Source organism: Leucopleurus acutus (genome assembly GCF_964270905.1).
Source record: "Leucopleurus acutus genome assembly, chromosome: 7".
Classification (NCBI taxonomy): domain Eukaryota; kingdom Metazoa; phylum Chordata; class Mammalia; order Artiodactyla; family Delphinidae; genus Leucopleurus; species Leucopleurus acutus.
Window position 1 is genome coordinate 69,205,922 of NC_139150.1, and position 26,907 is coordinate 69,232,828.

Below are 26,907 nucleotides of genomic sequence, written 5' to 3' on the forward strand. Positions count from 1 at the left end.
TGAGAAGCCCACGCACCACGACAAAGAGTAGCCCTTGCTCGCCGCAACTAGAGAAAAACCCACACACAGCAACGAAGACCCAGCACAGCCAAAAATAAATAGATTAATTTTTAAAAAAAGAATCATTAATTTGTTCAGATGTGATAGTGATGTTTTAGTTCTGTTTTTAAAAAGTTCTTATTTTTTAGAGATTCATATTGAAATATCTATGAATGAATTAATATGACATCTAGGGTTTTATTAAAAATTATACTGGGGGAAGGGTAGATGGCACAGTTGAGACAAGAATGGTCATCAGTTAATAACTGTTGAAGCTGAGTGATGAATGAATGGGAGGCTTGTGATACTATTCTGCATATTTTGTGTATATTTGAAATTCTCCATAATAAAAGATTACAAAAAGAAAAGAAAGAATTTAGTGTTTAGCCCACATAGGATCTAAGATTTTGAAACAAGGAGATGTTGTTTAAAAACAGCAGTATTAAATATATTTTGAAAATGACCCATAATACCATTTTAGCCAGTTGTTTTACATCCTTTTGCATATTTCCTTCCAGAATTTGTCTGTGTTATAGATAGCTATATAGAGAAGGGTCTGAGAAAGCAAAGAAACAGAAGACAGGTAAGCAGTGATTATCCAGGGAAAGATTATATAATAGAAAAGAAAGAAACTGGAAATGGCAGCTTAAGGTTGGTAGAGGAAGATCAGCTGACAAAGGAGACTCGCAGAGAATGGCTAGAGGGATCAGGGTAGGTATAACAGGGCCAAGGAATAGAATGGAAAAGCAAGTCAAAGATGACGGAAAGGTAAAATCCAATGCTTAGAAGATGTTTTCTACGTAAGAATCTGGAAAGCACTGGTGACCTTTTCCCAGTGGTAGTTTTTTTTTTTTTTTCTGGTACGCGGGCCTCTCACTGTTGTGGCCTCTCCCGTTGCGGAGCACAGGCTCTGGACGCGCAGGCCCAGTGGCCATGGCTCACGGGCCCAGACGCTCTGCGGCATGTGGGATCTTCTTGGACCGGGGCAAGAACCCGTGTCCCCTGTATCAGCAGGTGGACTCTCAACCACTGCGCCACCAGGGAAGCCCTCCCAGTGGTAGTTTTAAGGATAGTTTCCAAGAGGAAAAGCCAGACCACAACGGGTTGAGAAGTAAGCTTTTAAGATGTCTGTCAGTGAAGGAAAGGAAGTGAAGGGATTATAGCCTGAAGAGCATCAGGGTTAATAGGAGAGTTGAAGGCAGTGTGAGAGGCTGGCTGTTTGGTATGAGGGATGTCTCAGGTCGCCTCAGAGGGATGCCTCTCTTGTAGAGAGACTAAGGGGAACACAGCACACAGAGGCAGATACTGAAGACACCGGAGCGTAGGAGAGAGCGGGAATCAAGTTTTATCTGTTAAGAATACCAGCTTGTCCAGGTAAAGACTTCATTTATACTGGAGGTTTTTAAAGTTCTGTCCATGTTTTTATTATTAAACAATATTAAGATCTTTGATTTGCCAGATAGGTATATGTGTCATTTTCTGGTTTGTCTACTGATTTATTTTTCGCCTGAGATATACTAAGCCATGATTATTCTGGTTGGTATTTTCCCAAAGACAATCAAGGATGACCAGGGAACAAGTCTATCAAATTTTTCACCAATTAATCTCTGTAACATCCCCTGAGATTAACACCCTACCCTCACTGAGACATGGCATGAGGCTTTTCAGGGGGATTCTGCTGAGGATGTGAAATGTAAGGTCCATTCAATCAACAAGGGGACACAGAGTGAGATGCAGGGCCAAGAGGTCTTATGCCTAATGGGCATAAACCACTTATTAGGAAGCAGTTTAACATGTTCAAGTGGAGGAGAGTTTGGGGAAGGGAGGACAGGACGTAAGAAGGATTATAAACTGTTCCAACTGGAAATGACAATGGCACATCAGCTAGGGACCTGCCTCCTAGGGCCTTTTTGGGGAGCAATGAGAGCAGGGGCAGGGTTTTTGGGGGCAATGATCTTGGGCAGGTTATGAAACTTGGCCTCAGGTTCTGCTCTGCAAAATACAAGTTGTTAAAGGGAATTTCCGAAGTCTTCCTGCTTTTAAAAATCCTATAATTTTCTAAATTGTAAAGTAAATGCTGTATTAAAAATAGATGTTCATGGTTTCCAAATTGGGTCTTAAATCTTTAAAAGAGTACACAGTAAGCTGTGGAAGGTTTTCCAAAGAGAAAAGAGAGACAACAGACCTAATAATATGATGAGGATAAAAAGATGGGCAACATGGGACACACCACCTCTTTCCTTCAAACCTTAGTGTTGGGGGAGGGATTTATGAGACTCACTGGTTTTATTACACAACCCAAGGAGGACTGTGCATGGCTTATCTTTAAAAGCAGGGAGGGGACTTGTTGCATGTCTCTGAAAGTGGCTGGACCATGAAGGCAGGCTTGGTAAGCAAGAATAAGGCATGACTGGGCGTCCCTGGTGGCGCAGTGGTTTTGAGAGTCTGCCTGCTGATGCAGGGGATGCGGGTTCATGCCCCGGTCTGGGAGGATCCCACATGCCGCGGAGCGGCTGGGCCCGTGTGAGCCATGGCCACTGAGCCTGTGCTCTGCAACGGGAGAGGCCACAACAGTGAGAGGCCCGCGTACCGCAAAAAAAAAAAAAAAAAAAAAAAAAGAATAAGGCATGAGTCTCACCTAAGATTATTGGATAACCTAGCACTTTCCCATCACAAGATCAACAACAAGTCTGATGTTCGCCTTTAATTAAAACAATCCTGGAAAATAACGAGAAAGAGGAGGAAACTTGAAAGTAGAGTGAACACTTTATAATCCTGAAAATGTGTCAGGTCACCTCCAGCAGAATTTGTCAGATACTAAACATTTTAAACCAGGGTGTACTTCCAGCAAGACTTTGCTTTGATTCCTAATACAATCTAAGGTTGGGCCGAGTGGAAAATGACATTTAAAAAACACGTGCTGGAGTAAAAATTACATTGTGGCCATGGATTATAAATCACTAAATTCCTAGACTGTAGCTTTGCCTCTTAATCTTTACAAGAACACCTACCAACATCGGATCTTCATAGAATACAATTCATAAATTACCAAGTAAAAAGGTTAAGTCTTTGTCTATGACGTAATTAATATTTTTGCGTGAATTAATACCTGAGTGGCAGTTTGCATCAATAATCTCATCATTATTGTTAAAATCCACATTTTACAGTTAACCACTAGTGAGCTGATCCTGTCTCATCTTTTGATTCCAAGTGTATGCACTAGGGCCGTGCCTCCTGGACCACCTCTCCTGGGCCCAGGAAGAGAAAATAGTTTATTAGCCAGGGATGGCTATGTTCCAGGACAAGGGAGCCCTATGTTCCTTCTTTATATCCTCCATGAGTACAACCTTAAGATAATGCAATATAGTAGATGGGAGCTCTCACAGTCACACTGGCCGTGTCCTAGCCTCTGGTATAAGGCGTATGAAAAAATGTAGTAAGTCAATAAACTGGTAAATAAGTGCCCCTGGATAGGCTCTAAGGTACCACCACCTCTCAAAACTTTCTGCAGTTCTGCTGCTTAGAAAATTATATAAAGCATGAGTTGATCAGGACTGTGGAAATCAAAGCCAGGTCTCCCTGCACCCATTTATTCATAGCCAAGAACCCAAGTACTGTGGCTACTACATGTTATTTCTTATTCTCCCCCTTTTACTGAACTATGGTAACATTATCAGAGGACCAGAGGTAGGCAGAAGGTCAGAGAGTTAATGCTGCTAATTCGATCCTTTTCTTGAAGAGGTTTAATCAGTCCCACAGTGGTTATAATTTGATGCGATTTCTCTCTCAACAAGGTTTAATCCATGGTACTGTACGAAAAAGCATGGGCTTTGGCATGGGTCGGACCCAGATTCAAATTCTAGCTCTGCTGCTTTCACATCTGTAAGATGAGGAAAAAAGCTATCTCACACAATGTATGGATGAAATAAGAGGTTACAGAGTGAAAGTGTCCAGGACACACCTCACATGAAGTACAGTTCAATAAGGTTTCCTTCATTCCTGACAAGGAATTCCAAACTGGAATTTATCCAGTTTGATAAATTAACTTGCAGGGATTCGTGTATAGGAGTTCTCTTCATTTTCAGTAAGGACAACACAGACTTGTCTACGTTTGTCATCAGTTGTGGTTTTTTTCCTCAAGTTGTTTCCCCCTAACAGGAATGCCTTCTCCTACACACCTACCTCTCATCTCCACTAATTCATTCTTCCCTTCCTTCAAAGCTGAGCCTAAATTCTAATTTTGTACCATCTGTACTACCTAATACAGGGTTTATATATAGGAGTACATAAACATTTTCAAATGTTATTAAACAAGACTAAAGTAATTAAAGAATATTAAAAACAATTAAACATGTTTAGAAGGAAATGTTTGTACTTACTCAAAGTGACATGACAGTTTTATCGTATTTAAAGCAAAAATAGAAGGGTCAGAAAATAAAGCAAGGGTCAACAAGTTAGTTGTCCAAAAAACAGTACTGTGATTCTAAACACCGAGGTCCCAAACCAGGGCACTCTAGTAATTACCTTATTTATTTACTTAAGTAACATCTGAGGACCCCATAAATACATTTTCTTCCCATGACCAAGTAAGGCAAGGAAATTTTCTTCTCTCTGTGTCACCGACTCTGAAAATTTCTCCCTATCCCAGTCCCCACACATCCCCATCCCCTATGTCTTCAGAATTCAAAGGCAAAAGCCTGCTTATCTCCACACACTTTAGTAAATGCTTTTCCATTTTTTTTCGCCTAGTGGAGGGATCTTTGACTTTATCTGGGAACATCTCACTGTGCAGTCACCTCTAGTGACCTAAAGAAGCCTCTTAGGGGTAATTTTTCTTTGTGGACCTTGACACTGCCTTGAAAGTTTACAGTCATCAATTGTTACCCACTGAGAACAATTTCTCAAACTTGGTTAAATAATTACATAGACACCAAAAGAAAACCACCCTCTACTGATCCATTGCATTATCTTATCTCCTAATTCAAAGAATGCACACCCGTTATTTTGAATACCTTAGAGACATTATAAAATGAAATTACAAAATGGAACTAGAAGAGTCAATAAGAAGGAATCTTCAAACTGGAGGACAGCATTTGTTATCTGGTGGCACCTTCTGGGAAAGCTTGATATTACAGCTCAGCTCTGTTAAACATAAATTCTCACACAAAAGCAAGTGGGGAAAATTCTGAGAGCAGGGAGATAGTGCTGATGATACACTCTAATACTGCTAAAATTCAGAACTATGAGGGTCTGTTTTATTTTAAGCAAATATATATAAGAAGAAGATATATAAGAAGTGAGAGGTTCCTGGATGTTTCATAGCATGTCCCTCAGTTCTGAACACGTATGCCAAATCCACCTGAGGACAACCTGTCACCTCCTGAAGGCTGCTGTTAGAGCCCAAACCAATAGACATGTCAAAGAAACAGAATTCAAAAATGGAACAAGAAATACGATATCAAAGGCTTTCATCAAAACAAAACAAAACAAAACAAAAAAGGGACTTCCCTGGCAGTCCAGTGGTTAATAAGACTCCACGCTTCCACTGCAGGGGACACGGGTTCGACCCCTGGTCATGGAACTAAGATTCCACATGCTGCTCAGTGTGACCAAAAAACAAACAAATAAGGCTTTCATAGCAGTGATGCCAATTTCATGAAGCACATCTCTGCAATTATAATATTGGGAATTCCTGGGAAAATAAGATTTGCTTCACCCCCAAGTTTCTTAACCTTTGAGCCTCAGTTTCCTCATCTATAAAATGGGGCTAATAAGAGTCTCTTTCACAGATTGTTTTAAGAGTTAAATGAGTTAAAACAAATGAAGGAAAATTTAGCTACAAATATCAGGCATCCCAATGACATGGTAAAGCGAGTCGTGCAAAGACCATGTTGAGTCACATCTCTGACTCTGTGTCTAAAGATGACAGATAGGACAATTACATAAAGATCATGGGCCTCAGAGTAAGAAACAAGAATGCACTGAATAGGCAATGCAGCTTCCTTGAAGGAGGCTCGTGGAATTTACTGGGAGAGAGGTAAAATTCAGTACAGGCAAGTGAAAACGCCGAGTGTTGGCAATTACTGATGACAACCCACTCTTCAATGATAGGGCCCCCTGTCTGTTCATGACCCTCAGCTACCTAAGGGCTTCTAAGGAATTATTTAACTTAAAAACTGAAAAACCATTTGGGCTTAGTGTGGCACCCAAACGAGGAAGAGAAAGAGCCTCTAACGTAGTTTTTTTTAAAAAAAAAATCTCCCTTTTAATTGCTTCAAATCTTTTTTGGAACAAGTGAGGAATGTGGCTGAATACATGATCAGTTGATTGACTAGGCTGCACCCTCCTCCATCTGATCACATCTAGCACAGACAACAAACAACCAAGCATTAGGAACAGGTCAGGTGAAACATCTCCATGTATCCAACAAAGGTAACTTTCTGCCAATTATATTAATGAATGTTGTTCCACACTGGGCTGCATCTACCAGAGGAGAACTGCGCCCCTTCAGGTATGTTTACTTCCAGTTATAAAAGGCAGAGAACAGGAGTCCAGAACGAGAGCCCCCAACCCCCTGCCCCCAGCCAGAGGGTCAGGGTAGCCCTTTAATGAAGGGCCTCTCTAGCTGCTCACTCACCATCCTTACAGACTTTAGAGCTCTTGCATGTGCTGGAATTACAAGTCATTAAAAAACCACTTTGAAAGCACAATAAGGACCTTCTTCTCTGACTGTGACAGCCTTCCATCACATAAAAACCTAAGGACAGTGCTTCAACAGCAGGACATTTACTGCCAGCTCCAGACAGTGTAAGCACAGCAAGGCACAGGGTGGGGCTGGAGGAAATGAGGCACCACCAAAGGAGGGAAGTTTCTTTTTCCTTCTCCTTACTTTTTTTTCTTTTCCAAAGAAACTTCTGCTAAGGTGGTTTGCAGTCTTTACCCTGTATCTGAACCACCACCCACCCTTGGGAAAACCCACTCCATTAGATGAGAGTTCATCTTTCTCTCTCAAGATTTTATCCAGGAAAACAGTTTGGTAAGCCAAACTATCAAGACACGATTACAATTTCATTTCTCACACTTCAGGTTGAAGTGGGTAACATTTTACCAAATGTAGTCTGACCATTTACAAGGAAAGATAATTAAAACTTTTAACTTCTGCATTTTTAAATTACAATTAAATCTGTATAAAGCAAGGTGAAAAAAAAGTGAAGGCAACGATAAGGAAATTACTACCATACCCAAATCTGATCATACATGGTTATTTCAATTTTCTTTTACTGTTTTTCCCCCTTCTCTGCTATGAATACTAAACTTTCTCGTATCACAAAACAAGATCAACTCAATAAACTTCTCTTTAGAAGCAGAGTTACATGAAAAACAAAAACTAGGGAATTACAGGAAGGGTAAAGGATGTTTGCTTTTTTATTCTCGATTAAAGTTTAAACAGGTTAATGCAAAACACAATTACAAACTTTTAGTTGACCCAGGTACACTCAAGAGCCTCACCCTTTCTAGCTGCTAGTTAGCGCCAGTGACTAGTAAGAACAGTCACATGCCATAAGTGACCATTATGGCCACAAAAAGATGAATTCCTCAACCAAGAACAGCTTTACCTAAGTTCTTGAATGCAAAATATTCTTAATGCTAACATTTACATACGTAACAAAAACAGGCCCTTATCATGTTTTCAGTCTCTGCTAAATGCTCAACCACTATAAAAGTCCTTCCGCGTCCCTCCACACCCTCCCCGCTGCCTCCTCCCGAATTCTTCTGTAAAGGAAAATTACTGATGGACTTTCATGTGACAATATTAGAGTTCTTTACAAAATGAGAAACATCTCAGGAATTTCAAATCCTATTTAAAAATTACTCTTTCAGTCATATTAATATTAATACAAAGATAAAAGAAGACATCCTAAGAAATGATTTAATAGTAACAGCAATAAAAAAAAATCTACCAAGTGCCTACTAATGCAGTACTAGGTAAGTCCTTGCCCTTTTTCTCATTTAATTAAAAAGCTAAAAAATCCTGGGAAACTTTGGCTCAACTACTGATTTAAACTGAGACGCTGGGACTTCCCTGGTGGCAAAATAGTTAAGAATCCACCTGCCAACGCAGGGGACACGGATTTGATCCCTGGTCTGGGAAGATCCCACATGCCGTGGAGCAACTAAGCCCGTGCGCCACAACTACTGAGCCTATGCTCTAGAACCCACAAGCCACAACTACTGGAGCCCGTGCTCCACAACAAGAGAAGCTACCGCAATGAGAAGCCTGTGCACCGCAACAAAGAGTAGCCCCCGCTTGCCGCAACTAGAGAAAAGCTTACACATAGCAACGAAGACCCAACACAGCCAAAACTGAATAAATAAGTACTTTTTTTAAAAGTTAAAAATCGATAGATAGATAAATAAAACTGAGATGCTCTGTCCTGTATTTTTCCATGTTACATATGCACATCAATAAAGGCCATACACCTCCTCAAGACAAATTTCAGAGGAATGTGACATATATTCCAAGTACTTTTTCTTTTTTAAAACATTTAACCCACTCTTGAAAAAGGACACTAGAATTCTGCTGTATTGTTTTTTTTTTGCGGTACGCAGGCCTCTCACCGCTGTGGCCTCCCCCGTTGCAGAGCACAGGCTCCAGACGCGCAGGCTCAGCGGCCATGGCTCACGGGCCCAGACGCTCCGCGGCATGTGGGATCTTCCCGGACCGGGGCACGAACCTGTGTCCCCTGCTTCGGCAGGCGGACTCTCAACCACTGCGCCACCAGGGAAGCCCTCTGCTGTATTTTTGAATATCAAAAAATTTCTTTCAGGGACTTCCCTGGTGGTCCAGTGGTAAAGAATCCACCTTACAATGCAGGGGACACAGGTTCGATCCCTGGTCAGGGAACTAAGATCCCACATGCCACTGGGCAACTAAGCCCAAGCATCACACCTATTGAGCTCACACGCCTCAACTAGAGCCTGTGTGTGCTGCAAACTACAGAGCCCATGTGCTCTGGACCCCGTGTGCCACAACTACAGAGCCCATGTGCCCTGGAGCCTGTGTGCCACAACTAGAGAGAGAAAACCTGCACACCACAACTAGAGAGAAGCCCGAGTGCTGCAACGAAGAGACTGAGCGCCATAAGGAAAGATCCTGCACGCCTCAATGAAGATCCTGTGTGCTGCAACTAAGAGCTGATGCAGCCAAAAATAAATATAAATAAATAAGTAAATAATAAGTAAATCTTTAAAAAAAAAAAAAAACTCTCTTCAAAGCTGTATGTTATAAAGACTGCCAGAAGCCAAATCATGTAACAAATGGCTCATAACATTTTTTGTTTTAATTTATTTTTGTCTGCGTTGGGTCTTTGTTGCTGCCCGCGCGCTTTCTCTGGTGTGGTGAGCAGGGGCTACTCTTCCTTGCGGTGCGTGGGCTTCTCAACACGGTGGCTTCTCTTGTTGCGGAGTATGGGCCCTAGACCCCACAGGCTTCAGTAGTTGTGGCGCACGGGCTCAGCAGTTGTGGCTCGCGGGCTCTAGAGCACAGGCTCAGTAGTTGTGGTGCACAGGCTTAGTTGCTCTGCGTAATGTGGGATCTTCCCGGACCAGGGCTCGAACCCGTGTCCCCTGCATTGGAAGGCGGGTTCTTAACCACTGCGCCACCAGGGAAGTCCCTCATAACATTTTTGATTAGTATGTTAAGTGATTTGTCCGGATTGACTGTTTTCACAATAATCCTACACAGTAAAGGCTATTATGATCTCTATTTCACAAAAAAAGAAACTAAGAAATACAGAAGGTCAAATCGTTTAACTAAGATCAATGGTGGAGCGGGGATTCAAAACACAGTCTGTCTGGCACCAGAGCGCATACTCCTAATTATTTGATTACTTTACTACCTACCTACCTACATACTCATCAACAACTAAGTGATTCCTCAAAAATCATGCAGGCATATAAACCATGGATGCATCACTTTTTTTTCTCTACTCACATACAAAGTATATAAAAATCATAACTGAGAAGAACTATACGAATCAACAATCTAAGCCTCCCAATCCGTCTTAGTAGCACTGATTTTTATTTTTATATAAAACCTGAATCTAACTTAATTATGGAAAAGCTTCTTTAAAAAGTTCTTCCTTTGAATCGCAACTAACCTGTACCAAGGCAAGATATTTTCTTTACAGACATATCAGGTGAATAACCATTTTTCCCTGGTCCTTCCTAATTCTTCACCCTCGTCCAATTTCTTTTTGTGTCCTTTTTCTGTTTCCAAAGTCCATGATCTGTGCCTGCTATGTCTAAAATTACCCTCTACCCCGCCCTCCACAAAAGAACATAAATCTGGCTCATATTCAAATAATGAAGCTGTAAAGGTCCTTCGACAGATCAGGTCATCTGATCCTACTTACTCAGATGAAGACACACTCACCACCAGGACAATGTGAATGGTGCCCCCTGAAGGTGGGCCTGTCCCAAGCTATCCAATCAGTTCCTCGCCAAGGGAGACTACGGGGTGCTTAGTTCTCTCCATTACAATTGCTTCCTGCTCCTTCGGTCTTAACCACAGGAGGGACACCAAGTAGGAGAAAGGCCAAACACAGGCTACCTTTACCACTGGAGAAAGGGAATTTCAGCCCTCCTCTATCCTCCTTCGTTCACAGAAAGTCTTTTGGGCGCTGGATTACTTGGAAACACTTCTGTCAATTCTCTTCTGTTCTACCACCTATATTTAGAAGATTAAACCAAAGCAGCCAACAATAAAAGCATTACTACCAGAAAACTAATAAGGAAAGTACAGTTGTTGGGTTTTATACCCAAATAATACCCAAAAATCTTTAGAGGCTTTCACATTACAGAAACTCCTGTTATGGTCACTGGATAGGTGGCTCTGACACGTCATGAACCATCTTGAAAATTTGCTACCTACTGTACGGAATTACAATTCTCACTCTTCATTCCAGAAGACTTTGCAAGGTATTGCTTTGGATAAACCTATCAAGTTGAACATGATGTTTAGGAAAAGTCATACCTTATAAATCATATATAAAAGGGAGGGAGCAAGAGGCAAACAAAAATAAGAATACACAGAATTAGCTAAAGAGGAAGATCACCTGTGGTAATTTCCTGTAGAAAGCACATTCAATAGTGCTTTATGAATGCTATTTGATCTTCTCACAAACCAGCAAACATTCAAGAAAGGTGTCTTTCAAAATTTTGATGATGACCTACCATAAGAAATACACACAGCTTCTGAAATAAAATTTTCACAAACCATTACTTACCCATACTAGTTACGATGTATTCTGATTTTCTTTTTTAATCCTGGTGATGACATGCTAAATTGATTTCATGGCTCACTAGTAAATCACAAACCACAATGTGAAAACCTCTGTTCTAGAAAAACTGCAACACGACAGAATATGGAGAGACAAAATTGCTAAACTTGACAATCTTGATAGACTAGTCACACCCCAATAGCATCAAGGAACATTTCAGAGTGATGTGAAATAAAAAGTCAAACATACAAACAACGTTCCAAGGAACATCTACATTAAGAGCAAGTTGTGAATTAAGAGGAGGGGTACAAAGCAAAGAAGGAAAAATAAATGTTTGAGATATTAGGACAAACCCATGAGGCTTTCGTCTCCATTTCACAAACTATCACTCTAAGGCCTTTACCAAACACTGGAACGAATTACTCCATCTCCAGTATTTTATATGCTACTCTGCCTCTAATCTGATTTAAAATTTTGAGATTAGCTATAGAGAGTAGAGGGGGGGAAGGAGGTGGTCTCTGGATGACTAGGGATCGGTACTGATGCCATGTCCTAATCCTGGCTGCCTTTCTACCCAGAATGCAAATGGAGAAGAGAGAATCTGCTAAGCCCACCTAGCCCTTGCCAGCATTTAAATTAGGAACTTTTGTGGAGCCTCGCTATGGGAAAGAAAGAGAAGTATTCTAAAATGGCCAGCAATTTTTAGCCAGACATCTTCCTTGACCGTTGTCTAGAAATACTGACAACTGAAATTAAAGAGATTACTGGGACCAATCATGACTGATAAGTAACAGTAGAAGGCCAAAGCTAGAGAAAAAAGGGAAGTGAGGAGGAGATGACTTCATGGTAAATAATGTTCATTCTCCAGAAATAGAATGGAATACTTGAACTACTAACAGTTCTGTCACTAGAAGTGTAGGGTTTCTTACATTGGTAGGAGGTTAGAGTAGGTAACCTGAAATTCCCTTCCAACTCTGAGAAATAGTAATTATAAGTTTAAATCTCAGGATTTCCCTGGTGGCGCAGTGGTTAAGAATCCGCCTGTCAATGCAGGGGACATGGGTTTGAGCCCAGATCCAGGAAGATCCCACATGCCGCAGAGCAACTAGGCCCGTGCGCCACAACTACTGAGCCTGAGCTCTAGAGCCTGCGTGCCACAACTACTGAAGCCCATGCGCCTAGAGCCCATGCTCCACAATGAGAAGCCACCACAATGAGAAGCCCACGCACCGCAACGAAGAGTATCCCCCCCTTGCCGCAACTATAGAAAGCCCGTGCACGGCAACGAAGACCCAATGCAGGCCAAAAAAAAAGTTTAAATCTCAACATCAAATAATATTTTGGGGGATTATCAGAAGGCCAAATGTTCTTTTAGGAACCCACAAAAGATAATCCTACCCATTAGCAAACCTTGTAATGAAGATATATACCCTGCCCCTTCCAAATCAGTGGCTATACAATGGGGGAAAAAGTTAAATATTTCATTTCCAAAATACCACTACCTGGTTTCATGACACATATAAACATCAAAATGTATCAAATCACACATTTTAAATATACAGTATATTGTTATATCAATTTTGCCTTGATAAAAGTATTGAAAAATACTATCACCAGTTTTCAATCTATGTAAACAAATTACTTCATTACACTGATCAAAAAGATCAACATTGTAGCTACACCCTAATACTTCCTGTTTCTTTTTAAAATTGATTTTCTGGTGTATTCTACTTTCACTGCATTCTTCTCACTTTTCTGGAAAGCACAGTAACTAAGCTCTGATAAGCATCTAGATTTTTCTGCTGCTATTCAAATGACCCATTATTATACTCTGGAACATATCTTTCCTTTAACAACTTAAATCATAGCCTACAAGTCTGCAGATTCCTTAATGATTTCATTTCCTTCTTTCCATTAGTTAAGGAAATTCATTTCTAGGCCATTTCTGCTTCCATGCTACCATCTTCTGGTGCAACTGTCATTCTCCTTCCTCTGTCTTTATGCTGAAGCTATCGGAAATAAAATTGGAAAACTAATAAGGGAAAGGAGGAAAACCAGCCAGGCTACTCACATCAGATTTAGAGGACATATTCTCCTCCACGTCGGAATCATTGGGATCCACAATATCATCAAACGGCGGTAAAGTTGATTTCTTCTTCTCTGACGTCTCACTTTCAATTTTGACCTTTCCCATCTTGCCATGAGATTTATCTTTTATCTGTTTTTTATCAGCAGAACAAGTGAGTATCAGCGGTGGCGCGTTAGAAAAACTTTTAAATAAAGCCTCTGAGCTACTCTTTTTCCTTTTTTTGGCTGACAGTTCTTCGGAATCTGCAATGGGGGGTCTTTTACTAGGAGCCTTCTTATCTTGCTGTCCACTGGTGATCGTGAGTAAGTTACTATCTGGTTTTGGCTCTTTCGACATGGGTTTCGGTTCCTTGAAGGCCATCTTAGGAACGATTTTTTCTTCTTTCAGTGGTTTATTTTCTTTGGGTTTCTTAGAGGATTCTTTGGAAGATTTGTTGTGATCCCTGGAAGGTTCTTTGAAGGCACTTTTATGTTCTCTGGAGTCTTTAGAAGGTTTTTCCTTGTGCTCCTTCGTTAATTTGTGAGGCTTGGAAAAACTGCTGCTGCTGCTACTGCTGCTACTGCTGCTGCTGCTGCTGCTGCTGCTACTGCTGCTGCTGCTGCTGCTGCTGCTACTGCTGCTGCTGCTGCTGCTACAACTGCTGCTGCTGCTGCTGCCGCTGGGATGGATACTCCTGTTGGGGTCCTGCGGAAAGGCAGGGAGAAAAGCAAACTCTCAAAACGGAACGTCCATGAAGACTAAGAGCCAGTCTCCTTGTACTACAGCTCCTCAAAAGGATCCTCCGTTGACTGCTCCCAAATGCATCGGAATAGAACCCAACAACCTCAGTAGAACGGGTGGGAGCAGGGTGTGCGAGCAACAGTGTGTGTGGGCTACCATGATGGAGGAATTGAATGAGGCAAGCTGTTCTCTTAATCATGACAAGCATGGAGTTCTAACCATTTCAAGTCAACAAATGTTCACTACACACTTGTCCCAGGAGAGACAAAGCTGGATAACACATGGCTCCTACTCTCAGTAACTATGACACATCTATGATTCATGGTTATTGCAGGAGCCACCTATCACAACGAAAGGAACAGAGGAAATTAATTCTGTTGGGGGAGGCAGAGAAGAATAATTCAGAGATTTATGGAGAATTAACACCTCAACGAGGTCCTCAAGAGAAGCAGGTGATTACTAGAAAGGTAAGAATGAAAAGGTACTAGCTCATTCTAGTCCCGTGGAGACCAGGGACTAGAATGAACTAAAACAATGAGGGATCAAAGCACAGCTTATATTTAGGGAGCAGCATCCAACGACAGCAAGGATTGAGAAGGAGATAGAAAAACAGGCCAGAGTCACGTAGTGAGGCCAGATAATACTAAATTTTAAATGACTTTTTAATATAAAGAATCACAAAACTGAAAAAACAAATAAAATAATTCTCAATTTTAGATAAAAAGCAGTTTTTTTTTCTGACCAAACTTCAGTTAAGGAACACATCTCCCATCCACTAGCAACAACAACAATGACAACAACAAAAGGGAAGAAAAAAGAAAAGAGAAGTCTAAAAGAACAAAGATTTCACCTAATGGTCATCAAATGGACTGAAAAGTCTTTGGCAATCATGTTGTGTAATCATGATGAAAGAGTTAATCACTGCCTATTTCATTTTAAATGTGTTCAATTTTTTCACTCATATAAACACCTCAGAATATATAACCTATAAATAAGCTTTCTATCTAGGAACACAATCTAAGTCCATACTTACCATGTTTCTGAACCTCAGTCATTCACATAGTAAGAATAAGAAACGGAAGTAGATCCTGGACATGCAAAAATCCACACCAATACTAAAAGAAGAGCTCTTTCTTGTTTACTTCCACCTCCTAATGGAACCAAAGACAATTAAATGTCCAGATTTTCAACTAGAATTTACATCTTCAGGCCTGTTATGTTGCACCTCTAACTTACCCACTTAAGTCCAATGATATGTAAACCAATACTGTATTCCTTAAATATCTAGCAGGACACAGGAAAGACAGTAGGCAAGGGCCATGCTTTTCATGAAAATGAACAATCTACTAACTGGGGCTATGCAAAAAAACAAAAACAAATATATATAAATTAACATCATAAAGCCATACCCAAAATGAAAAATTATTGTTCTATGTTAGTGGGAATATGTATTTTTTTATTACAAAAATTTTTGTCTTATTTGCTCCAAAATGACATATACCAATTATTCCATTTATTTTTCCCAAGTGAGCATTTGGTTTCAAAATTCTAAAATGGATAAAGTTACTAAGACATGTTTTTGTCCATTAAACTAGATAATTCCTTACAAAACACCTTAATCTGAGATTTAAAAGCAGAATGCTAAAGATAGTACATATTCATATTACTGAAAGGACATTATTTTATAAATTCTATTATAAGACATTTCCTGGCATGTTAAGCAATACTATGAATAATTAAAATAAAGTATTATGGACAAACTAAATTAAGAGAGAACAGTTTGAAATCTAATATACTTGAGTTTTTTTTTTAAATTGGTTTGTTGACCCACTGAATTTGGTCAATTTGCAAACGGTATTCTAATTATGGCTCTAGAACACCCAAGCACTGCTGTTTAATATTCAACCTTCATGGAGTATTATACACATTTTTATAAATACACAAATTTAAGCTACCAACATATTTTCTAGCATTAAGCGTTTAAAAATATAACATTTCAGCACACACAAAAAAAATGACTTCTATACGGGTCCTTCCCTGATTTATTTTTAAAATCCTTTTGTAGGACAAACTGAATTCTTAAGGCAAAGTACATAGTGGTATACGACACAGATTCTTGTGTCATAGAAAGTTCAAGTTCTCATCTTAATTACATACATATGATGTTAAGTACAAAACTCAAAGAGATTTTATAACTTTACTCCCCATGTTGGTCTAGGTATTAAATGCCTACTGTCACCTTTTCACCCACCCAACAAATCTTGGTATAAGCAAGTGACCCAATTATTCTTGTTCCTTCCACTTTACCAAAAAGTACTCTTTAAGCTAAAGCAACTCAAGAGTTAACAAGGGAAACATATTCCATAAAAACACCCAAGACAAAAATTTAGAAAATAGGGGCTTCCCTGGTGGCGCTGTGGTTGAGAGTCCGCCTGCTGATGCAGGGGACACGGGTTCGTGCCCCGGTCTGGGAAGATCCCACATGCCGCGGAGCAGCTGGGCCCGTGAGCCATAGCTGCTGAGCCTGCGCGTCCAGAGCCTGTGCTCCGCAATGGGAGAGGCCGCAACAGTGAGAGGCCCGCGTACCGCGCGCAAAAAAAAAAAAAAATTTAGAAAATAACAAAAACTGAGAGAACAGTTTCTATTCTTGAGGGTTACATTTTCTTTGGTCTGGGCCTGTGATAAATGGCAAAGTTCAAATGTACATCACCTGCCTCCATAGACTTACATGTAATAAATGTAAAACAGAGGCTTAGATACAACGTCAGGAATTAAATTGTTACTGACACAGAATAAAAGCTTTCACTGATTCTCAGCCTATCTATCCCATACAAATTGAGGATCAAGTCACTGGCTTTTAAATTTTTTTTTACTGAACTATTAACCTCAATATTAAGTGCCACTAAGCAGCACAGACTAATTACCATCCAGCCAGTCAGCTCCAGGGGCCAACAGGTAGTGAGTGGGGCCTGAAGAATGTGACCTTGGGATTATAAGCATCTTGAGAGAGAACTGGTGTAGGGCTTGGTCTGCTCTGGATATCAAGCAAGACCCAGAAGAGTTCTACACATACATAACTGCACAAGTGTGGCCAGTCTTCCTGGCCCCAAAAGTGCTCAGGGGGCACTCAAGAGGAGAGAGTGTCCCCTCTACGCCTGAAACTAGGAATGCAAGAAGACCAGAAGGAAGGGACAAGGTCCTCCAAGTACACATGAAATATACAACGTGCCTGCTGCTATAGCGCAGGCTGAGATGCCTGGACCTTCCATCCCCTATAGGATCCCCTATCCCCTATAGGATCCCCTATAGGATTAAAACAAACTAAGGTCCCCTAACAGCTCAACCTGAACCCCAATGCACATATAAACAACATACCTAATGACAGGAGACAGTGGGAGAGAGCAGACCTAACAGATCTCCTGAAGGATAGAGACAAAATACTGAGGCCAAAAATAGTATGACTACTTAAGGAGAGTCAAGTAGAGAGCAAAAAATAATTTCTACGGAATTTTAGAAAATTAATTAGATGAAAATTTAAAGAAGTAAAATCTTTAAGCTGAATAATTCAGTAGATAAATTAAAAGAGAAGATGGGGTCTAACTGATGAATTAGAGTGAATGAAGGACCAACTGGAAGAAATCTCAAAGCATAAACTGAAAATACAAAGAGATGAAAATCATAAAGGAAAAAGAGAAAGGACTTGAAGAACAGTTTAAGGCAACCTAACTAACACACCAACTATAGGAAAAGTTCCCAAGGAGTCTCCAGATGGGGGAAAAGGAAAATATATTAAAGTAATATGAAAGAAAATTCCCATGAACTAAAGAAGAGACTGAATTACAAATTTACAGGGCTCTCCAAGATCCAGCCAGGACTAATGAAGGAAAAGGCACATGTTCAAGAACATCACACTAAAATTCCTAAGCTTTAAGGATAAAAAGAAAACCTTACAAGCTACCAGAAAGAATAATTACTTAATACTAAAAAAGAATCAAATTAACAATGGCCTTCTCATTTGTAACACTGGAATTAAAAAGAAAGAACAGTAACATCTAGATTGCTAGGAAAAAAGCAGTACAAGCCAAACATCCTTCAGTGGGGAAGTAGTGTTTTCCAAAATTTAAGGATTCAAAGATCACATTAGCTACCACTCCATCTAAGGAAAGGACTTAAGAAGGGATTCTAATGGAACAATAACTGAATCAGAAATGAAACCTTTCATGTAAGAAGAAACAGGAGTGCAATTACTTTGCCTTCTATACAGAACTAAATCTAAATGGATAATAAACTATATGGAATATGTAACGTAAGTGCTCAATATGAATTTTTGACAAACGTCTAACAAAAATCTGGACCTAAAAATTAAATTATCTCCAAAGAAATTTAGGAACATTAAAGGAGAGGATTAGTGTGTGAAGGTGAAGGAAAATGTTGGTATCATTATTCATGTTAAAGTAGGGGGGAAAAATTGGATCTATGAGCAATTGAAAAGGAAGGTGGCCAATAATGAAATGGAAAAGTACAGAACAACTGACACATAAAGAAGGAGAAACTGGGAAATGAATATCAACTTGAAAATATAAGCCAAATTTTTTAAAAAATGTAAAAAGTCACAAATATAAATAAGGAACAAGATAAAAAAGTAACAAAATCAGGCATCACTCATTAGAATTTAAAAGAAATCTGAATTCTCCCACTAAAAGATAGGCTGTCAGATGAGTTAAAAAGACAAAGGTCAGGGCTTCCCTGGTGGCGCAGTGGTTGAGAATCTGCCTGCCAATGCAGGGGACACGGGTTCGAGCCCTGGTCTGGGAAGATCCCACATGCCGCGGAGCAACTAGGCCCGTGAGCCACAACTACTGAGCCTGCACATCTGGAGCTTGTGCTCTGCAACAACAGAGGCTGCGACAGCGAGAGGCCCACACACCGCGATGAAGAGTGGCCCCCACTAGCCACTACTAGAGAAAGCCCTTGCACAGAAACGAAGATGTAACACAGCCAAAAAAAAAAAAAAAAAAAAAGACAAAGGTCATATACAGACTGCTTATAAAAAATGCTTAAAATTGAATGATGAGAAAAGTTTAAAATAAAGGGAAGAGCCAAGAAATATCAGCTAAATGCCCCCAAAGGAAAGCATGAGTGTTATACTAATATCACACAACGTGAAATTCAAGGTTAAGATGACCAAACAGCATAAACAATGTAAAAGCTAAGTTACATAAAGCAAAGGGTATTGAATATGCAAGAAAAACTTGAAAAATATTTCAATGAAATAAGAAATTAGTACAGCTTTGTCAGAAATAGACAGATCTAATAAAGTTAAATGAATATATAGTGAAACTGATTAATACAATCCACACACTTGATTTAATAATTATACAGAAAACTTTCAATCTCTTGAATAAAGCTTACAATTTTACATGTGCCCATGGAACACTGACAAAAATCAATCATAAAGGTATCATAAAATGAACTTAAAATAATCTTTTAAAAATATCTGAATAGATTGTATTGGCTGATCATACTCTAATAAAATTAGAAAAATAAAGACAAAAGAAATCAGTCAAAAGAAAATAATGATAAGACCATTTCATACAAAAAATCTAGGGGCACAAGAACACATATGCTCAAAATAAAATATATTGTCGTTATCGCGTTTATTATTTTTAAAAGGAGAAGAGGAAAGGCGAGGAGAGAAACCAGGCATAAAAATACACATTGCACCCACTCTGAGAAACTAGAAGAGGATCCACAAATATAATACCAAATATAATGAAGAAAGTAAATGAAACAAATTTCACCAACATTTCTGCTCTAAAATAATAGCCTTAAATATATACTTAGGAATCAAATTCTAAAGAGAAATTTAACAAGTTAATTCTGATTTAAAGGAGATCTATAATCTACTTTTTAAAACCAACTAAGAGAGGTCAAGTTTCTTGAATTTAAGATTTCTTACATGTAAAATCATGATCTACCATAAAAGGAATAAAATTAAGGAGGGGAGAGCAATTTATAAATATTTCAAAATAGATAGGCATATACCAGAAGATATCACCAAACAGTTCAAAATGGTTGAGAGAGTTCAGGGAAGGGGCGGAGCAAAGTGGACTGCTGATGATTTTTATCGGCTTTTAGCACAATTTGACTCATACAATAAATGTTTCATTAAAAATGAATTTATAAGAAAGCTGGAGTAGCAATTCTCATATCAGACAAAATAGACTTTAAAATAAAGACTATTAGAAGAGACAAAGAAAGACACTACATAATGATCAAGGGATCGATCCAAGAAGAAGATATAACAATTGTAAATATTTAGGCACCCAACATAGGAGCACCTCAATACATAAGGCAAATACTAACAGCCATAAAAGGGGAAATCAACAGTAACACATTCATAGTAGGGGACTTTAACACCCCACTCTCACCATGGACAGATCATCCAAAATGAAAATAAATAAGGAAACACAAGCTTTAAATGATACATTAAACAAGATGGACTTCATGGATATTTATAGGACATTCCATCCAAAAACAATAGAATACACATTTTTCTCAAGTGCTCATGGAACATTCTCCAGGATAGATCATATCTTGGGTCACAAATCAAGCCTTGGTAAATTTAAGAAAATTGAAATTGTATCAAGTATCTTTTCTGACCACAACGCTATGAGACTAGATATCAGTTACAGGAAAAGATCTGTAAAAAATACAAAGACATGGAGGCTAAACAATACACTACTTAATAATGAAGTGATCACTGAAGAAATCAAAGAGGAAATCAAAAAATACCTAGAAACAAATGACAATGGAGACACGACGACTCAAAATCTATGGGATGCAGCAAAAGCAGTTCTAAGAGGGAAGTTTATAGCAATACAATCCTACTTTAAGAAACAGGAAACATCTCGAATAAACAACCTAACCTTGCACCTAAAGCAATTAGAGAAAGAAGAACAAAAAACCCCAAAGTTAGCAGAAGGAAACAAATCATAAAAATCAGATCAGAAATAAATGAAAAAGAAATGAAGGAAACAATAGCAAAGATCAATAAAACTAAAAGCTGCTTCTTTGAAAGGATAAACAAAATTGATAAACCATTAGCCAGACTCATCAAGAAAAAAAGGGAGAAGACTCAAATCAATAGAATTAGAAATGAAAAAGGAGAAGTAACAACTGACACTGCAGAAATACAAAAGATCATGAGAGATTACTACAAGCAACACTATGACAATAAAATGGACAACCTGGAAGAAATGGACAAATTCTTAGAAAGGCACAACCTGCCAAGACTGAATCAGGAAGAAAAAGAAAATATGAACAGACCAATCACAAGCACTGAAATTGAAACTGTGATTAAAAATCTTCCAACAAGCAAAAGTCCAGGACCAGATGGCTTCACAGGCGAATTCTATCAAACATTTAGAGAAGAGCTAACACCTATCCTTCTCAAACTCTTCCAAAATATAGCAGAGGGAGGAACACTCCCAAACTCATTCTACGAGGCCACCATCACCCTGATACCAAAACCAGACAAGGATGTCACAAAGAAAGAAAACTACAGGCCAATATCCCTGATGAACATAGATGCAAAAATCCTTAACAAAATACTAGCAAACAGAATCCAACAGCACATTAAACGGATCACACACCATGACCAAGTGGGGTTTATTCCAGGAAAGCAAGGATTCTTCAATATACACAAATCAATCAACGTAATAAACCATATTAACAAATTGAAGGAGAAAAACCATATGATCATCTCAATAGATGCAGAGAAAGCTTTTGACAAAATTCAACACCCATTTATGTTAAAAACCCTGCAGAAAGTAGGCATAGAGGGAACCTTCCTCAACATAATAAAGGCCATATATGACAAACCCACAGCCAACATTGTCCTCAATGGTGAAAAACTGAAAGCACTTCCACTAAGATCAGGAACAGGACCAGGTTGCCCACTCTCACCACTCTTATTCAACATCGTTTTGGAAGTTTTAGCCACAGCAATCAGAGAAGAAAAGGAAATAAAAGGAATCCAAATTGGAAAAGAAGAAGTAAAGCTGTCACTGTTTGCAGATGACATGATACTATACATAGAGGATCCTAAAGATGCTACCAGAAAACTACTAGAGCTAATCAATGAATTTGGTAAAGTAGCAGGATACAAAATTAATGCACAGAAATCTCTGGCATTCCTATACACTAAGGATGAAAAATCTGAAAGTGAACTCAAGAAAACTCTCCCATTTACCATTGCAACAAAAAGAATGAAATATCTAGGAATAAACCTACCTAAGGAGACAAAAGACCTGTATGCAGAAAATTATAAGACACTGATGAAAGAAATTAAAGATGATACAAATAGATGGAGAGATATACCATGTTCTTGGATTGGAAGAATCAACATTGTGAAAATGACTCTACTACCCAAAGCAATCTACAGATTCAATGCAATCCCTATCAAACTACCACTGGCATTTTTCACAGAACTAGAACAAAAAATTTCACAATTTGTATGGAAACACAAGGGACCCCGAATAGCCAAAGCAATCTTGAGAACGAAAAACGGAGCTGGAGGAATCAGGCTTCCTGACTTCAGATATACTACAAAGCTACAGTAATCAAGACAGTATGGTACTGGCACAAAAACAGAAATATAGATCAATGGAACAGGATAGAAAGCCCAGAGATAAACCCACGCACATATGGTCACCTTATCTTTGATAAAGGAGGCAGGAATGTACAGTGGAGAAAGGACAGCGTCTTCAATAAGTGGTGCTTGGAAAACTGGACAGCTACATGTAAAAGTATGAGATTAGATCACTCCCTAACACCATACACAAAAATAAGCTCAAAATGGATTAAAGACCTAAATGTAAGGCCAGAAACTATCAAACTCTTAGAGGAAAACATAGGCAGGACACTCTATGACATAAATTACAGCAAGGTCCTTTTTGACCCACCTCCTACAGAAATGGAAATAAAAACAAAAATAAACAAATGGGACCTAATGAAACTTAAAAGCTTTTGCGCAGCAAAGGAAACCATAAACAAGACCAAAAGACAACCCTCAGAATGGGAGAAAATATTTGCAAATGAAGCAACTGACAAAGGATTAATCTCCAAAATTTATAAGCAGCTCATGCAGCTTAATAACAAAAAAACAAACAACCCAATCCAAAAATGGGCAGAAGACCTAAATAGACATTTCTCCAAAGAAGATATACAGACTGCCAACAAACACATGAAAGAATGCTCAACATCACTAATCATTAGAGAAATGCAAATCAAAACTACAATGAGATATCATCTCACACCAGTCAGAATGGCCATCATCAAAAAATCTAGAAACAATAAATGCTGGAGAGGGTGTGGAGAAAAGGGAACCCTCTTGCACTGTTGGTGGGAATGTAAATTGATACAGCCACTGGAGAACAGTATGGAGGTTCCTTAAAAAACTACAAATAGAACTACCATATGACCCAGCAATCCCAGTACTGGGCGTATACCGTGATAAAACCATAATTCCAAAAGAGTTCATTGCAGCTCTATTTACAATAGCCCGGAGGTGGAAACAATCCAAGTGTCCATCATCGGATGAATGGATAAAGAAGATGTGGCCCATATATACAATGGAATATTACTCAGCCATAAAAGGAAACGAAATTGAGCTATTTGTAATGAGGTGGATAGACCTAGAGTCTGTCATACAGAGTGAAGTAAGTCAGAAAGAGAGACAAATACCGTATGCTAACACATATATATGGAATTTAAGGAAAAAAATGTCATGAAAAACCTAGGGGTGAAACAGGAATAAAGACACAGACTTACTAGAGAATGGACTTGAGGCTATGGGGAGGGGGAAGGGTAAACTGTGACAAAGCGAGAGAGAGGCATGGACATATATACACTACCAAACGTAAGGTAGATAGCTAGTGGGAAGCAGCCACATAGCACAGGGAGATCAGCTCGGTGCTTTGTGACCGCCTGGAGGGGTGGGATAGGGAGAGTGGGAGGGAGGGAGACACAAGCGGGAAGAGATATGGGAACATATGTATATGTATAACTGATTCATTTTGTTGTGAAGCCGAAGCTAACATACCATTGTAAAGCAATTATACTCCAATAAAGATGTTAAAATGAAAAAACAAACAAAAAAAGAATTTATAACACAATAAGATGGTGAAGCAGAAAATATTTCAATAACAAATAATGGGACTAATTTTAAAAAAGAATCAAAACTTAAACATCAAGGCTAAATAGAGGCAACAAGGCCCCAAATTTAACGTTTATCAGTCAATGGATAGGGGCCTGAAAGAACACTGCACAAATGGAAATGAAATGGCATTTGAGAATTGTAACAAGGGTCTTTCATTCAATAACAATCTAAATAGTCTGTACATAAAAAGAACATGAAATATTTACACACACAAGAAGGAAAAAGAAAAGCCTGCCATTATAGGACTCAATGCTCTGGAATGTTTTACTTGTTTTTTTAATAATGTTGTACTATTCTTGAATGTGATACTCCACCAGGAAGTTGAGAGAACTCTACAATATACCCCCGCTGAGATTCAAGTTCCAGTAGTCTGGTTTCAATGCCCATACTCTCAACCACTATGCTTCTACTGACTCTCAGAAGGGCAGTTGGTTTCAAAACCAACTGTTAATCTTGCCAATACAGCCTGAGCTGTAAATGAAAGAAGGATGGGAAGAAAGGGAGAGGAACTCAGTGGCTTTAAAAGAACAACATTGAACCTGCCTGCCGTCTAAGCATAACTATAGAAGGAAGTTCTATTTAGTTCCAGCAGAGGGGGTACAACATATTACTTTTGGGCAGGTAGCAAATAACTAATTTTGAAATCAGAGGCTCTTCCTGTATACGTTTCGAGTGGCTTAAACTTCAAGTCTTTTGTTACCAAATAAATATTTCAAACTTGACAGACATTAAAACAGTGTGTCCAGAGGCTTATTTGATATTAGAAAATCAACCTTTCCTATAATATTCCTGCAGAACACATTATCTTTAATTATCTTAAAGAGTATCACAAAACTATAAGACACATTTCTCTCATAATTCAATGTTTTCAAAATCAATGTAAAAACCTGCCCCATTATATAATTTGAAATGACAAAAATTTGTAGTGTTCGCATAAAATAAATGGTAACCTCCAAAAAGGGTGGGTTGGGGGAGGTCACTGAGTAAGAAAACTGGAGGGATCCTATAAGGGCCTCCATAGGAGTTATTTGGAAAGAGAGGAAATTTGGGAATTTTAGCACAAAAACAAGGAAGCGATAAAGAAAAACAGTAATTTTTTAAACCACAAAATAAATGGCTATATAAGAAAGAAGATATGAGAACAGTATACATCTTAACTGTGGTAACTTTTACAGTCATAGCTGTAAACAACATTACTGATTTTCAATTTCTACATTTTAACCTACTCAGCTCTACCACTTACTAAGTGACTTAAATTTCCTTGTCAGTAAACTGGAGACCATAATATTACTTATACCATCAAGGTCGACTTGATGATTAAGTAAGTTTAATATATGTAAAGTACCTGTGTGTATATATATGTATGTATTATAAAATAATATAAACAAAACATGCAATGTGCTTGGCACAAAGCCTGAACTATGTAAGTACTTTCAATTACTACCACTATTATTACTACTACTACAGACAAGCACAGAAAACTTAAGACTTGTATTACATAACACAATGTTATCAACTGTGATAATGCAAAAGTAAATGTATGGATGACAAACATGGAAGGTAGAAACATGAACAGAGAAGTGAAAGCAACTCTAGTATAACCTGAGCCTACAAAGTTTAGAATCAAGAAACACTGTCCATGGTCAGTGAAACAAGAGATAAAGTTCTAAGCTCAACATCTAGAAAGTTATATCCAAGGTAAGAATTAACAATGGTATTATATTGGGAGGAAAAGGAGATGGAGCAAATAGGTTAAATTCTCATGAAGAAATAGAAGCATAAGCATATAGTTTGGAAACTTCGGGCAGTAACCCTAGAACTTAAAAAGAAAAAAGAAAGAGAGAAAGCTAAAGTGCTTCCTTCTAGGAATTGGAAAGAGGATTGGCAAAGAATACAATATAGAATTTTGGGTTTTTTCTAATACCATCCTTTGCTAGTTAATTCTTTAAACCATGTAAATGCACTATTTTGACAGAAGATAAATTTCTTCAACCTCCCAAAAGTACTTTTATATCTCTCCTCTTTCATGTACCCATTTGCACTTCAGAGATTTTGTGAAATAAATTTTGTGTTAGAAGAGTAAAAAGAGAAGCTATTCAACTATGTGACTGCTATCTTCCTGTGCTTTTTAAAAAAAATTCCATTTTCCTTCTGATGTGGTTTCAATGTTATCTTTTCCTTCTTTCTTTTTTTTTTTAAAGCAAACTACAATCAAGCTCTAAGCTACAAATTTAGCTGAGGATACTTAGGTTGCATTTTGAATTTTATTCATTGTACTAAGATCATTAAAAGATGAAGAAGATAAAATTTATAAATCATATTCACAATTGAGAAATGGAAACAACTGAGAAAATTTCTTTCAGTTCTAAAGTGAACAGAATTAAAAGCAGTTAAATTTTCATTTCCCTACCCTTCTGTTCAAAAGCATTAAGAGTCAATTTAATAAAAGTCTTCCTCAATATTAAAAATATCTTTAAGTACTGTATCTGCATGTAAATACGAAATTTAACTGTAAAGTATCATTTGGCAAGAATATTCAATATTTTACAAAATAA

The 26,907-nt window shown here is 38.5% G+C and overlaps 1 protein-coding gene across 3 annotated transcripts in view; it reads right to left on the reverse strand.

Moving 5' to 3' along the window:
- The window catches only part of MLLT3 (MLLT3 super elongation complex subunit), a gene marked incomplete at its 5' end in the record, with an annotated part of 259,908 nt that overhangs the window by 58,975 nt on the left and 174,026 nt on the right, over positions 1–26,907 (reverse strand). For all 3 annotated transcript variants that reach the window (XM_082843269.1, XM_082843268.1, XM_082843267.1), the window contains one exon: positions 13,393–14,094. In XM_082843269.1, coding sequence (XP_082699395.1) covers positions 13,393–14,094 — 702 coding nt within the window. The remainder of the gene's footprint in view (positions 1–13,392; positions 14,095–26,907) is intronic.